The 15452-nt window shown below is 47.1% G+C and overlaps 1 protein-coding gene across 3 annotated transcripts in view; it reads left to right on the forward strand.

The window, feature by feature from the left end:
• Fam117a (family with sequence similarity 117 member A) overlaps positions 1-15075 on the forward strand; it is a 55402-nt gene extending 40327 nt beyond the window's left edge. For all 3 annotated transcript variants that reach the window (XM_048367255.1, XM_048367257.1, XM_048367256.1), the window contains exons 3-8: positions 3640-3735; positions 5973-6083; positions 6487-6621; positions 8538-8718; positions 10633-10783; positions 13876-15075. In XM_048367255.1, coding sequence (XP_048223212.1) covers positions 3640-3735; positions 5973-6083; positions 6487-6621; positions 8538-8718; positions 10633-10783; positions 13876-14176 — 975 coding nt within the window. In that variant the 3' untranslated portion in view covers positions 14177-15075. The remainder of the gene's footprint in view (positions 1-3639; positions 3736-5972; positions 6084-6486; positions 6622-8537; positions 8719-10632; positions 10784-13875) is intronic.
• The last annotated feature ends 377 nt before the right edge of the window (positions 15076-15452 follow it).

The following is a 15452-nucleotide window of genomic DNA, read 5'->3' on the forward strand; positions in this document are numbered from 1 at the left end:
TTTGTTTTTGCCTCCTGACTTTGTTTTTTGTTTTAATTTGTTTTGTTTTTGTTGCCAGTCCTGGAGCATGGACTCAAGGCCTGAGCACTGTCCCTGGCTTCTTTTTGCTCAAGGCTAGCACTCTACCTTTTGAGCCACAGTGCCACTTCCGGCTTTTTTCTATATATGTGGTGCTGAGGAATCAAACCCAGGGCTTCATGTATACGAGGTGAGCACTTTACCACTAGGCCATACTCCCAGCCCCCTGCCTTTGTTTTGTTTGATATTTTATAGTTAGAAGAACCAATATTTTTTGCTTATGGGGATTTAAGCTCTAGAGACTGCAAAATCCTGAAAAGCATAAAAGAGAAATTAAAAATCACCCACGCTAGATCCTGCTGGCTCATGCCTGTAATCCTAACTACTTAGCAGGATGAGAACTGAAGAGTGTGGTTCGATGCCAGGGAGGCAGGAAGATAAGAGACTCTTCAACTAGCTGTCAAAAAAAGGTGGAAGTGGGGCTGTGGCTCCACTAGCCTTGAGGAAAAAAAAATCTCAGGAACAGTACTCTGGCCCTGAGTTCAAGTCCTAAGACTGGCACAAAAATAAATACCAACCGTTGTGACAGTACTAATATTTTCAACCTATCCTACCTACTGACCTCTCCCACAGCTTCCCTCTTCTTCTGTCACACTGGCAGCTTCATGACTTACCACAGGGTCTTTCCACTTGTTCTTTGTTTCCTGTCTGCATGGCTCTTACCTCACATGTTCATCTGGCTCACTCCCTCACCTCCTTCCTGGTTTCATCCAATGAGAACTTCCTGGCATTTCAGATTGCATTCCCACTGCCCAGGATTTCTAGCCCTTTCTATCCCTTCTATTAGTTGTGTTTTAGCTTTTGCATTTAGCACTGTTTAGAACAAACCTCAGCAGGATTTTTTATTGTTCTGTGCACTGCTGTGTTCCTAGGTCCTGGAATTAGGCCTTGCACACATCATACATTCAGTAGATGCTCACTGAGTACATGAATGCTGTACACACCCTAAGCCCATCAGGCAGAGGAGATGGAGCTGAGGAGCAACAAACAACAAGGCAGCCAACTTAGGACAGACTTCTCTGTTGACAAGGCTGGGAATAGATATAGAGCATTACATCTCAGACTCCAAGCCTTTACTCCAGGCTTGGAGGCCAAGGGTGAAGACAGAAGAGAAGATGGATTTGCCTAGGCAAGACAAAGGACCTGGGCTGAAGGGAGAGATGGTAATACCTATATGTAGGAGGTGGGTGTTGAGACAAAACAGTGATTGTTGGTGGATTATGCCTGTAATCTTAGCTACTGAGGAGGTTGAGATCTGAGGATCAAGGTTCAAAGCCAGCTTGAGACAATCAATTCTTATCTCTAATTAGCCAGCAAAAAAAACCCACACAAAACAAACAAACAAATACAGAACTGGAGGCTTGACTCAAATGGGTAGAGCCCCAGCTGCGAGCAAAAACACCCAGCAAGAGTGTGAAGTGGGCTGGGGATATGGCCTAGTGGCAAGAGTGCCTGCCTCGGATACACGAGGCCCTAGGTTCGATTCCCCAGCACCACATATACAGAAAACGGCCAGAAGCGGTGCTGTGGCTCAAGCGGCAGAGTGCTAGCCTTGAGCGGGAAGAAGCCAGGGACAGTGCTCAGGCCCTGAGTCCAAGGCCCAGGACTGGCCAAAAAAAAAAAAAAAAAAAGAAAAGAAAATGTTGCTGACCAGAGAGTGGTAGAGAATCACGGATTGATAGAGGAGATGACCTGGGCTGCTCTGATTTTCATATCTTTTCTGAACTCCTATGCTAGCTAACAGGTCTCCTTCCACCCACTCAAATATACCGAAACAAAGAAGTCGAAGAGTGTGAAGAGATGCTCATCAATAGCTGTTTCTCCCCTATCTCACTGCCCATCTAGGAGAAGAGCATCTTCCTGGATGAAGGGAAATGGCATCATCACTTTGTTTTTGCTATCTTCCCCCATGGCTTCTGCCACCTTTTCAGGATAACTGGCTCTGTGGCCCTCAGGGCTTTGCTAGGAGAGATGACCATCTATGGGTTTGGCTTTAGTGTCTTTGGAAGTGAAGATGGTTGTGTGTTGGCCAGGTCCTAGTGACTGGAGGGAGATATGGGCATTCTCCTCCCTTTCAGCATGAAAGGCAGTAGCCTCTTCTGAGACTCTGACCTTAGCTTTAGAATGACCAGCCTTTGAAAGAACACCAGCTGTTTGGTTTCCAGAGACTATGAGAGCCTATGTCCCCTGAGGACTCTGGGGTATGCGCCCACATTGCAGGCTGCAGAACATGCTGGCTGTCCTTTTCCTAAAGGAAGAGTAGTAGGGGATGCATCTCAGGATGTGCTCCCTGGTGACACCAGCATCAGGACACATTAGTTAGGACCATCATCCCTCACTGCCTGTGTTGTAGTTAGGCTATAAAGGTCCTGGCCATAGACAGCTGGAGGCAGGAAGAGCCAGGGGCTCATCCTGCAGTGGCTCCTCTCCACACAGCTGTTGCAAAGGCAGCCTGCTCGCACAATCGGCTTAGATACCACACAAGCTCCTCTCAGCAGCTGTTGGGTGGTGAGTAGTTGTGTTTTCTTGATGCCCCCCTTCTGTGTGCAGCAGCCCCTTGGGGAGGTCAGCACATCTCTTGGAGGAGATGGTTCCCAGGCCCTCATGTTTCTGGCAGCATGTGCACAAAACTTAAAGAGGAAACAGTCCTACTGCAGCAGCCCCTTGGGCCCCTCTTGGAATGAAGTAGGATTTGGTAGTAGGGAGGGATATGGGCCCTTTGACTTCATGCTTGGAACCAATAACTTCCTCCCCTGGTGGTGGTAGTGGGGCTCAGAAAGTGAGCCCTCCACCCCTGACTTCATTTGGGCCCCTTGTTTTCATGCAGCAGAGGAGGGAAAGTAGCAAATGGAATGTTCTTTTGAGGGACTGGGAAAGCGGAGGAAGAGAAGAAGGGAGAGTTAGTGGGAGGAGAAAAAGGAGAATGAGGATAAGGAGTGGTGATGATAGGCTAAAGCATCAGAATTCAGAACTGAGGGCAGACTTCTCCTCCCTCCTTTCTAACAATTTCCCTTCCCTGCTCATTCAGGAGGACTTTGAGGCTCTTACACTTATACTGTATGTAGAAAAAGGTGAAATTTGAGGCACTGTGCTAGGCAGGAGCCTCCTGTCTTGTTTTCCTTGGACTTTCAGGCATCTAGGCCTGTGCTACGCAGAGTGGAAGAGAAAGATGTAGAGTTCCCTGTTCCATGCTCTTTCGCAGCCTGGTTGATAGAGGAGAGACAGTAATTGGGCCACCCTTGGGGAACATCTGGACTAAGTGGGAAGTGGGACTTCATAAAACCTATATGAAAGCCATAAAGCCATAAGAAAAGAGGAGGGCAGTTCTATTAGGCTATCAGAAAGGCTTCCTGGAGGATGTAGACGGGGTGGTTCTGCTTGGAAGGCGTACTGCAGAAGGGTGTGTTCAGCAGGTTGATGAGCAGGTGCAAGAGGACTTCACAGGCCACAGCCTTGACACAGGAAAGCATTTCTGCTTCCTGGGCTTGTTGCAAAGCACGCTCTCTCTCTTTCTCTCTCTCTCTCTCTCTCTCTCTCCCTCTCTCCCTCTCTCCCCTGCAGACACCCCTGTCCTGGCAAGAGCTGGAATGTGAGCAGGTCAGCTCCTCCGCCCACAAACGCTCAGCATCCTGGGGCAGCACAGACCATCGAAAAGAGGTAACTACCCTCTTGACTCTCTGGTCAGGACAGCTGCCTCTTCTATGTCCCTGGCACCACTCACTGTCTCTGCCCCAGAGGGAAACCACATTTCTCACCTCCCTTGCCTTCACCCAGGCTCATTCTGAGGAGGGTCAGTGCCCTTTTGCACTGACTCCCAGCCTCCCAATAACCTTGGTTTAGGAGCCCAAAGCCTCCTGCTTCCTGAAGGGCTGAGCTCATAGTTCTGTTGCATTGTCACGTTAAGGTTGGATCCAGATAAGGAGTTCAAAGACTAAAGGAAGCAGGAAACAATTTCTTGTGAATCAAGAGCCCCCAACCTCACTTACTTTTTTTTTGGCCTGGTCCTGGGGTTTGAACTCAGGACCTCAGCACTGTCACTAAGCTTCTTTTGTTCAAGGCTAGTGCTTTACCACTTGAGCCAAGCTCCACTTCTGGTTTGTTTTTTGTAGTTTTAGTGGAGATAAGAGTCTCATGGACTTTCCTGCCCTGGCTGACTTTGAACCATGATCCTCAGATCTCAGTCTCCTGAGTAGGTAGGATGACAGGTGTGAGACACTGGCTCCCAGCATTTTTTTTCCTGTCAGTTGTGAGGCTTGAATTCAGGGCCTGAGCACTGTCCCTGAGCTCTTTTGCTCAAAGCTAGCACTCTACCACTTTGAGCGACAGCTCCATTTCCAATTTTTGAGTGGGTCTCCGAGTCTCATGGGAACTCTTCTGCCTGTGCTGGCTTTGAACTGTGATCCTCAGATTTCAGCCTCTTGGATAGCTAGGATTATAGACTTGAGCCGCTGGCACCTGGCACCAGCAGTATTATTATTATTATTTTGTTCCAGTCCCAGGGCTTCATGCATGCTAGGCAAGCACTCTACCTCTGAGCCACATTCCCAGCCCCCCAGCATTATTTTTAATAGAAGACAATAGTAATCCTGTGTTCTTAAACACTTTGTCCTTGGTCTTCCTGCTGCCTCAGAATGGATCAAGATATTGAGGTTGAGTAGAAAAAAATAAATATAGGCTGGGATTCCAGGACTCCCAAAGTAGCATGTTACAAGGTAGCCAGCTATTAAATGGGTCTACTTGCCAGCACTTATCCTCAACTCCTACAGAAAAGGAAATTGTCTTCCCTCCTTGTTTCTGAGAACAGTGAGAAAATATAAAGTGAATGCACTGAAGGTTTAAGGATAACATGAAATTTATAAATATTTAACATTTTCAGTGTCAGGGTAAGCAAGCAAGTTGTTCACATTAAAGATAGAGTCAAGGAATGAGTGAGCCACAATGGCAATTATAAAAGTACTTTCTTCTTGGCTATTATCACAAAGTTTGCAGTTATGGGCAGCAGATCTAATTTCTGAATTTCATTTTTGCTCCCATTTATGTAATTCTGCATCCCTGAGCATTTGCCAGTGGACAGCAGGAAGGTTCAGAATTACAAATGAGACAGTGATAATATTTGAAATTGTTAATGATGCTCTGTAATTGTTACAGGATCAGGACAAAATGTGGTATTCCTCTAGAGAACTTGTCCTTTCATGGTATGGTCTACCATAAGAAGGGAAAATATATTTCCATCTTTCCTGAACTCAGGGCCTTTGAGATAATCAAGAATGTCCTTTAAGGAATGACGTGCTCTTGGCATTCACAAACACTAATTTCTTTTGCTCTTAGCAGAATAGTATTCCACTTCTTTGTAATCTGTGACAGACAAAATGTTTCCAGCATTCCAGTATTTTTACTTGGATAGAGACAGATCCATCTAGGGAATATGTGGTACGTCAAGAAAAATCAAGTGGGGCTGGGGATATGGCCTAGTGGCAAGAGTGCCTGCCTCATATACATGAGGCCCTGGGTTCGATTCCCCAGCACCACATATACAGAAAATAGCCAGAAGTGGCGCTGTGGCTCAAGCGGCAGAGTGCTAGCCTTGAGCAAAAAGAAGCCAGGGACAGTGCTCAGGCTCTGAGTCCAAGCCCCAGGACTGGACAAAAAAACAACAACAAAAAAGAAAAATCAAGTGGTCTAGTTATCCAGCTTGTCTGAGTCTCTGATCTTCATAAGTTTTAATACTACTGGTCTCTTCTGAGATGGAGGATTAACTTCCATGTTCTTTTTATGTGTCTTCACTGGTCGGTGGGGGGGAGAGGGAGGTATACCTGAGAGCAAGGACCCCCTGTCTTCTGCTCTGATTCACCTCCTTTCTCCTCTGTATTTTGTCTTTGTCTCTCCACTGCCAGATCACCAAATTGAAGCAACAATTGCAGAGGACGAAGCTGAGCCGAAGTGGGAAGGAGAAGGAACGGGGTTCTCCCATCCAAGGGGACCACACTGTGCGGGGAGCAGTGAGAGTATGTGTTGACCTTACTGGCTCCCTTCTGCTGCCCTCCAGTGCAGGCACCTCTGCTGATCAGAATTCTCTCTGCTGTTACAACACTGAGCCCTTCCATATTGTATGCTTTTGTGGCCAAATGGGTAGCCAGATGAGGTTTTAGGTCCAAATATGGACTTGCCTGGTCTTCTTGCTCTTCTGAATATCTCTGCCCCATCCCTGTCCCTGTTCAAATGAGGCAATGACCGTAAAAGTACATTCTAGACCTCTGAAAGCTCTAGTTTCTAGAGAAAACTCCACTGGGGTGGATCTATTGCAATCTGTAGCTGTCATTAGGTCATGCCCATGGGCACATGCCCATCATCCCCTGGTCAGAACTGATTCTTTCATTTCATGTGATTCTTTCATTTGCCTCTCCTCAGATGTCCTCTCCTAGCTTCTCCTCAGGATCCCCTGTCCTGCGACTTAGCCCCTGTCTGCACAAGAGCCTGGAAGGACTCAACCAAGAGCTAGAGGAGGTGTTTGTGAAGGAGCAGGGTGAAGAGGAGCTGCTGAGAGTGAGTGTGGCCCAGAGTATACCAATGGGCTCATGCCATCTCTCCTGGTGACACATATCTCTCCTTCATGCACAGTTGCCATGGAAGCCTTCTCTCTGCCCCCTCCGGGGCAGAATTACATGCTTCTTTCTCTGCAGTCTCAGGCACATTTTCATACTGACACAGTACAATTGAGGAATGCCAGTTGAGCAGTGTGTTTTTTTGTGTTTTTTCTTTTGTGTATGTGTGTATGTGTGTGTGTGTGTGTGTGTGTGTGTGTGTGTGTGTGTGTGTGTGAATACTGGGGCTAGAACTCAGAGCCCAAGTGCTGTTCCTTAGCTTTTTTGCTCAAAGCTGGTGTTCTACCACTTGAACCACAGCCCCACTTCTGGCTTTTTTCTAGTTAGTGGGAGATTAGGGTATCATGGACTTTCCTGCCCAGGCTGACTTCAAACCTTTATCTTCAGATCTCAGCCTTCTTGAATAGCTAGGATTTCAGGCATGAGCTGCAGTGCCTAGCTCAGTTGAACAGTACTAATATTCTTTTTTTTTTTGGCCAGTCCTGGGCCTTGGACTCAGGGCCAGAGCACCATCCCTGGCTTCTTCCCAACTCAAGGCTAGCACTCTGCCACCTGAGCCACAGTGGCCCTTCTGGCCGTTTTACATATATGTGGTGCTGGGGAATCGAACCAAGAGCTTCATGTGTAGGAGGCAAGCACTCTTGCCACTAGGCCATATTCCCAGCCCAGTACTAATATTCTGTGTGGGTGTGGGTGTGGGTGTGGGTGTGTGCATGTATCAGAGATTGAATTTGGCTTGTGCTTGCTAGGGAAGATGCTCTACCACTGAAACATGTGCCCAGCCTCTTTCTGTTTGTTTGTTTTGTTTTTTGCCAGTCTTGGGGCTTGAACTCAGGGTCTGAGCACTTTCCCTGACTTCTTTTTGCTCAAGGGTAGCACTCTACCACTTGAGCCACAACGCCACTTCTGGCTTTTTCTATATATGTGGTGTGGAGGAATCGAACCCAGGGCTTCATGTATACAAGGTGAGCACTTTACCACTAAGCCATATTCCCAGCCCCAGCCTCTTTCTCTTTAGTGACTTTTCAGATAGGGTCTCATGCTTTTTAGATAGGGCCAGCCTTAGACTATTCTCCTACTTCTGCTTCTTGCAGAGTTAGGAGTACACGTGTACACCACCATGCTCAGCTTGTTTGTTTAGGTGAGTGTCTCAAAAAAAAAATAATAGGTGAGAGTCTCACAGCTTTTTGCCCAAGCTGACCTCAAACCATAATCCTCTATCTACCTGTCCAGTAGCTGAGAGTACAGGCATGAACCACTGTCCCTGGATCCAGTAGTAATGTAATTCTAATGGGCACATGGGTCCACATATGATTTACCCCCTGGTTGATTTTTAAATTGGATAATGCAGAATTTCATATGTATTCAAACACATGCACGAGCTGGGGGTCCAAGTGGAGTGTTTAAAAAAGGTCAGAAGGTATTTAATCCATGACAACTATCTGCTGCTTGTCCAGCAATGGCTCCCAGCATGTACTGTGTCCTGGCGTCTTGCCCCTACTATGTCCCTCTGCATTTATCACTCAGTATTTTGTTCCAGAGCTCAGCACACTAGAGTCCCTGCCCTTATGAGGCTCACAGCCTGGTAAGGTGACACATTGGTCACACCCCACACATGAACAAATGATTGTGCCTGCTATGAAGGAAAAGAATAAAGTACCGTGGGAAGAACAGGTGTGTGTCCCCTAGAATGAAGAAGGTCAGAGAGAGAAGTGTCTTAGGGAAATAGTGTTCTGCTGTCGTTGTGTATTATGAATACAAGCTGACAGGACGGGCACAGGGAATACCTTGGGGTTAACTGCAGTGCCGCAGACATGAGAAGGCCTAGACTAATTGTCTCCCTTCCTTCCGCATCAGATCCTTGAAGTTCCTGATGGGCACCGGGCACCAGCTCCTCTGCAGAGGGGCAGCTGCGATCATCCTCTCCTCCTCCTGGAGCCAGGCAACCTTGCCAGTTCTCCCTCCATGGCCCTGGCATCCCCCCAGCCTTCTGGGCAGGCTAGCCTTGAGGAGCTGGCATCCTTCCCCAGTGACAAAGGTAAGCCAAGGAGCTGAGGGGGCAGGGGGTTGGCTTCAGGCTGCAGGAGGCCCTTCACTCTCCTTTCCTCCTAAGCAGCCTCAGGCCCAGCCTTGTGACATCTGAGACAACTAGACCATCTGCCCATTGTGCCAAAAATAATGGTGCTTTATAACACATTCTGATTTTGTGGCTTATAAAGTCTCTGCACCTATACTTTTACTTAATCTTCAGTAGAATCCAGAAAAGTAAGCCTCCCATCCCAGTGTTATGACTATCTGTTTAGGTGTCCCCTCTACTCATTTCCTAGTAAGAGGCTTCAAGGCAGATATAAAGTAGGAGAATGTGTCTTTTGCCCACCCAGCATCCCTCACGTTGACCTAAGCTGACATCTGACCTTTCTGACTCCAAATCTCTACTTCCTCCTGTACCCCAGTTCTTCACAGACAGGTTGGGACAGGGATCCCTGTTGTCCCCACTGTCTGATGGGAGGTTCCCAGTGAGCCCACGAGATAGGCTGGCCAAGGGCATGACCTAACAATATACATAAGCAAATAGAGCATAATGTAAGGAGGAATAAATGTGAGATAAATAGAGATAAAGTCAATATTTGAAACCTAGGCAAAGTACATTCATAGTACAGAAAGTGAGAGGAATTTTATCCTCTGAGTGGGGTTGAATCAAGGTTGCTTCTTGGACCTGGTACAGGAGCATTCTCTGCAAGGAGGACTAGGTTTTCCTGACTGTAGCCAGAAGGAAGCTGGGGTGTTGTGGCAGGCAGGGCATTGCAGTTTCAGAAGGTAGGGAAGAGAGGTAGGAAGGGTTCCTGTACATCTTGAGGCCTGGAGGTCTAATCCCCACCTGCCTCCTGGAATTGGTATGAGGCCTCTTCCCATCAATGTGTTTTTTGTTTAGTTTTTGTTTTTCTGGAGAGAATGGACTTTGAAAGGAACCCAGGGCTTCATATGTGCTCAGCAAATATTCTTACCATTAAGCTGTACTCCCAAGACCTTGCTTTTTTTTTCCCCTCCTTTTTTTTCTTTCTTTTATGATAGTCATGGGACTTGAACTCAGGGCCTGAGCACTCTTCCTGAGCTTTTCTGCTCAAGGCTAGTACTCTACCAATTTGTGCCACAGCTCTACTTCCAGTTTTCTGGTGGTTAATCGGAGATAAGAATCTCACGGATTTTCCTATCTGGACTGGCTTCTAACCCTAATCCTCAGATCTCAGCCACCTGAGTAACTAGAATTATAGGTATGAACCACAAGCATGCAGCTCCCTGGACTGTTTTTGTTTGTTTTCTTGCCTTTTTTTTTTTTTTTTTGGCTAGGTCTAGGACTTGAACTCAAGGCTTTGGTGGTGTTCCTAAGCCTCTTTGTGCTCAAGGCTTGTGTTCTACCATTTGATCCACAGTGCTACTTCCAGCTTTTTCTGAGCAGTTTATTTGAGACAAGAGTCTCATGGGGGGCTGGGAATATGGCCTAGTGACAAGAGTGCTTGCCTCATATACATGAAGCCCTGGGTTCGATTCCCCAGCACCAAATATATAGAAAACGGCCAGAAGTGGCGCTGTGGCTCAAGGGGCAGAGTGCTAGCCTTGAGCAAAAAGAAGCCAGGGACAGTGCTCAGGCCCTGAGTCCAAGCCCAGGACTGGCCAACAAAACAAAACAAAACAAAAAAAAGAGTCTCATGGGCTTTTCTGTCCAAGCTGGCTTTCAACTCCGATCCTCAGATCTCACCCTCCTGAGTAGCTAGGATTATAGGCGTATGCCACTGGCTCCTGGCTACTAATTGGGATTTTTAGAGGTAGACTATAAAAGAAACTAACCAGATTAGCAGAGCTGCTTTGCCCCTTTGCACCCAGGGCCTTACTGAGAAAAGCAGAGGCCTTTCCTTCCTTTTCACTGGACTCAGCCTTGCTCTCCTCTCTACAGCCTCCTCTCTGGGCCACCCAACCTTCCTTGAAGATGGCAGCCCGTCTCCAGTCCTTGCCTTTGCTGCCTCCCCTCGGCCCAATCACAGCTACGTCTTTAAGCGGGAGCCCCCAGAAGGCTGTGAGAGAGTGCGTGTGTTTGAAGAGGCCACGTGAGTACATCAAATGGAGGTGTGGGAGGGATGGAGGGCCAGCCCCATGTCATCCCACCTGACAAGTCTTTCTCCAGTCTGGTGTCTCTCCTGTCTAGAGGTGTTGTCAACATCAGATTATGAGTATTACCATTTTTTCCATGATCAAACTTGTTGACATTACCTACTCTGAGCACTTAAATCTTTGCTTATCATTATCTCCATAGAAACCTGTTCTCTGCCCACATGGCAACCACAAGCGCAGCAGGAGCTGGGGAAGAAAGCTATCTGAAACCTAAGCCCTTTGTTTCTTCTATTCTTTACCCCCATCCCTGGGGGAAGGAATGAGGGCTTGCTAGACCATAATGAGAGAGAGAGAGAGAGAGAGAGAGAAAGAGAGAGAGAGAGAGAGAGAGAGAGAGAGAGAGAGAGAGAGAGAGAGAGAGAGAGAGTGAACTCCCAGACAGAAATTTCCAGTCCTTACAAGTAGGGACTAAGGAATATTCCTAAACCTGACTGGGTAGTTGAGAAGCCATTCTGCTTGATCTCTTTCCAGTTCCCTCCCCTTAGCAGAGAGCTGAGAGCAACCTTCCCAGGCCCACACTGTCTCCCTCAGCAAGCTCAAGAACTCTTTCATTTTCTCCTGCAGCTCTGTATTGGCCTGGGCAGATCCACACTGGAAGTTGTGGTTTTGATGGTAGTCTGAAAGTTTAGTCATGTTGTGGGAGTGTTTGGGGCATTGAGAACACCATTTGTATCTCAAATGAGAGAGAGTACAACCCGTGGAGGTAGGACTTCTGGAGAAAACCACTGCCAGTAGGTCTTCATAGTACTATCCTTGCTGCCTGGCATCCTTGCCGTCAGGGAAGACACCAGCCCCTGTAGCTCAAACAGACTGGGATTTTTGTGCTTTCTCTCAGTCCACGTTGTAAATGCTGGCAGAAATTAGGATGTTGCTTGTCCTGATTATTCATGCCAGGAGTGGTCTTTATTAAAGTAATACCACGGGGCCTGGAGTTTGGCCTAGTGGTAGAACACTTGCCTAGCATGCACAAAGCCCTAGGTTTGATTCCTCAGTACCACATACACAGAAAAAGCCGGAAGTGGCGCTGAGGCTCAAGTAGTAGAGTGCTAGCCTTGAGCAAAAAGAGCTCAAGGATAGTGCTCAGGTCCTGAGTTTAAGACCCAGGACTGGCAAAGTAAATAAATAAAGCAATACCATGCACCTTTGTGGTCCACATGTAGGACCACTAGGTCCTCCGGTAACATAATCTGGGTTTGAAAGTCTGTGGCTCCCAGGATCTCTGCACTTTACCTGTTGGGAAGTTCTTGTATGTAGCAATTCTTTTACTACATATTCCTCCTTATAGCCGCTGCCCTCTCTTAAGAACACCTGGATTTCCCAGGGAAGTGGTCAAGCTACTTAGGGGCCTGCTGGTTTCATTAGTGTTCTCTGAGTATTGCTCTGTGTTCTCTTGGTCAATCATACACCAAGAACATTTCTGCTCCTGTCCATTCCCCGCCCCTCCATAAAGCAGGATTTTTTTTTTCTTTTTTCAGTTGTGGGCTTGAACTCAGGGGCCTGGGTTCTGTCCCTAAGCTCTTTTGCTCAAGACTAGCATTCTGCCACGGTGCCACTTCTAGTTTTCTGGTGGTTAGTTGGAGATAAGAGTCTTGTGGACTTTGCTGCCTTGGGCAGGCTTCAAACTGTGATCCTCAGATTTCAGCTTCCTAAATAGCTAGGATTACAGGCGTGAGCCACCAGTGCCTAGCCAAAGTGGGAGTCTTTTAAATAGTTTACTGTCAGGATAGCTTGCAGGGTGTCTGCGCCCTCTGGCCTTTGCTCACACCCCAGCACATGAGTCTGTCACTGCTTGTCACCACTTCTCATGCTGTACATAACACCTTACTTTTTTCCTGGTACTTGAAATGATGAGATTGCTAGGATTCAAATGAAAGTTGATGTGTCAATCTGTATACTGAGTGTATTTTTCTGTGCCTATACTTGAATAATGAGCATTAGTGACAAGGGTTCACCATCTTCCTCACTCATTTGTCTTCTCACCAGAAGCTTCACAGCCAGCAATTCCTCAGGGCTCTTTCCCTCCAGGCGTATGTGCTCTTCTAGTTTATCATCAGGATTCCTCACTTCCTTTCATCCTTCCATTTCCCCCCCAGTAATCAGAAGAGCAGAGACCATTCCTCCCACAGTAAAGGTTACATAGATATGGCCCAGATCACATGGTGGGTTAGAACCCAGGTCTTCTGAGAAGGTCTAACTGCCATTCTGATGGTAGTTTCCTTCCCGGCAAAATATTTCACAATCACATCTTTCAAATGTGTTAAAAAATTAGATTCTTTAAGCCAGTAGGTTTCAGTGGGAGACATTTTTGCCTCCAGGAGACAATAATAATGGTACTGGAGGTAGAAACACATGCAGGTAAGCAAGCTCCACCACTGAGCTCCACCTCTAACTCAAGAGACATTGTTAGTTGTCACAGCCTGGGCATTCTGGTACTACCCACATCTAGCAGGTAAAGATCAGAAATGCTGTTAAATATCCTATGATGCACAAACTAGTACTTTCCTATCCCACCCCTGCAACTAGGAATTATCCAGCTCAAAATGTCAATATAGCAAAAACTGAGAGCTATACCTTAGACTACAGATTTAAGGAAGCCATTGTGCTTGGATCTTTGCTTTTGGCAAATGATCTGCTCCTGACACATTTCCCTGAGGACATCTTTCAAATGAAAGAATCCCTTGGTTTCCTCTTCTAGAATCACACAGTTGAATAACTATGCCTCCTGTTCCTAACTATCTTGTGTTTCTTGTTTAGCTATACTAAGAGTGGATAGGCTAGAGATGTAGCTCCGTGAAGAGTACTTGCCTAACACGAGCAAAGTACATGTGCAGTACTAAGTGCAGTACTATCCCCAGTGCTGCACAAAAATGATGACAAAGAATTGAGGGACCTAAAGATGATAGCCTTTATTTTTTGGTCACGTTGCCACCTGTTTGAGCAGAGACCCAACTCCCTATGTTTCAGTCCACCTCTTACCCCTTCTCACTGGCTGTTTCTCTGTGTGTACCTGTGTTTCTTCATTCTCCAGGTCTCCAGGTCCTGACCTGGCCTTTCTGACTTCCTGTCCTGACAAGAACAAAGTCCACTTCAATCCGACCGGCTCAGCCTTCTGCCCTGTCAGTTTGATGAAGCCCCTCTTCCCCAGCATGGGCTTCATTTTCCGCAACTGCCCCTCGAATCCAGGATCTCCTCTTCCTCCTGCCAGCCCCAGGGCACCACCTCGGAAGGATCCAGAGGCTTCCAAGGCCTCCCCACTGCCATTTGAGCCGTGGCAGCACAACCCACCGTCAGAAGAGTCTGTGTTATTCCAGAGCTCCTTGGTAGTCTGAGGAGACCCGCTCCATACATACACATACTCTACTGCAGAGACCAGTGCCTTGGTGGCAGGCCCTTCTTTAGCTCCCTGAGTTGAGGGATGGGAAGGCCCTTCCCTCTCAACCTTCGAGCACTTTTGTCCTGTCAAAGCCTTGAGTCCTCTTTCTGATGGATTTGAGCCTCTGAGGGGGATGGGACTTGCTTTTCTCCATTAGCAGCTGGGCAACTCACAACTCAACACCTGTGTACCTGCCACTTCCCTCATTTGGTGGAAGCTCACTCAATCTGGAGTCCTTCACCCCAGGGGGTGAGGCCAGTGACTTACAGGAGGCTCTTATGGGCAGAGAGTAGGCTCGCTGTGACTGAGGGAGAGGGGATGTCACAGATTTCTTCCTACTCCATCTCTAGAGACACAGAAGAGCAGAAGATAGGTCCCCATCCTCATGCCTCCTTCTCTTGGAGACTGACCAAAGCGGCCCGAAAGGGCCATCACACTTGACCAATTCAGCTGCTGGCAGTGCGGGGAACCAAGTGTTTTCCCAAGTGGCATTTCATCTCACCCTCACCCTGACTAAAGATTGTCTTAAGCAGCAGCCCAGCTCCCAGGTGTGTGGTGGAAGAAGAGGGGGAGCTAGTGCTCCTGGTGACAGTGGGGGCTCCAAACCCTCCACCCATCCCAGGGCTGGGCTAGATTAGAAAAATGCCTATTTTTCTTGTATCGATGTAGAAACTCTATTTTCTCCCAAAGACACTATTTTTGCAGCTGTTTGAAGTTTGTATATTTTCCATATTGCAGAGCTTACACAAAATTGAAGAAGAATGTTAATGTTCAAGTTTTCTTACCTTGTATTTAGAAGTTGTTGTTTTTGCAGATCTTGGTGTTAATAGACCAAATAAATAAGTATTCCCAGCAGCTTGAGGTTCTGTTAAATATATGGGAGGAGTGGAGATGGACAGTATCATATTGATTGCTTCATTTAATTTAATATTTTACTATTAAACACACAATGCCTTGGGTTTGGGTGCTTCTTCACAAGGACACAGAAACAGCAGACCCATGTAAAGTCTGTCCAGAGAGAGTGCAATGTCATCTGCAAGTAGATGAGAAAGGAATTAGGGATGTGACCCATCTTCATGGAGTCTGAGAAGGCTCCTTCTGGAGAATGGTTTTAAGAGGAAATAGGAGTGACTGGGGGAGGGGGGACATTTTGGCACTGTGAGTGCTTCTTGCATGAAGGGAAGGAGATGAAGGGATGGCATTAAGGTCGGTTCTCCTTGTACAGCTTTAAG

This window comes from Perognathus longimembris, chromosome 17 (genome assembly GCF_023159225.1).
Source record: "Perognathus longimembris pacificus isolate PPM17 chromosome 17, ASM2315922v1, whole genome shotgun sequence".
In the NCBI taxonomy this organism is placed as follows: domain Eukaryota; kingdom Metazoa; phylum Chordata; class Mammalia; order Rodentia; family Heteromyidae; genus Perognathus; species Perognathus longimembris.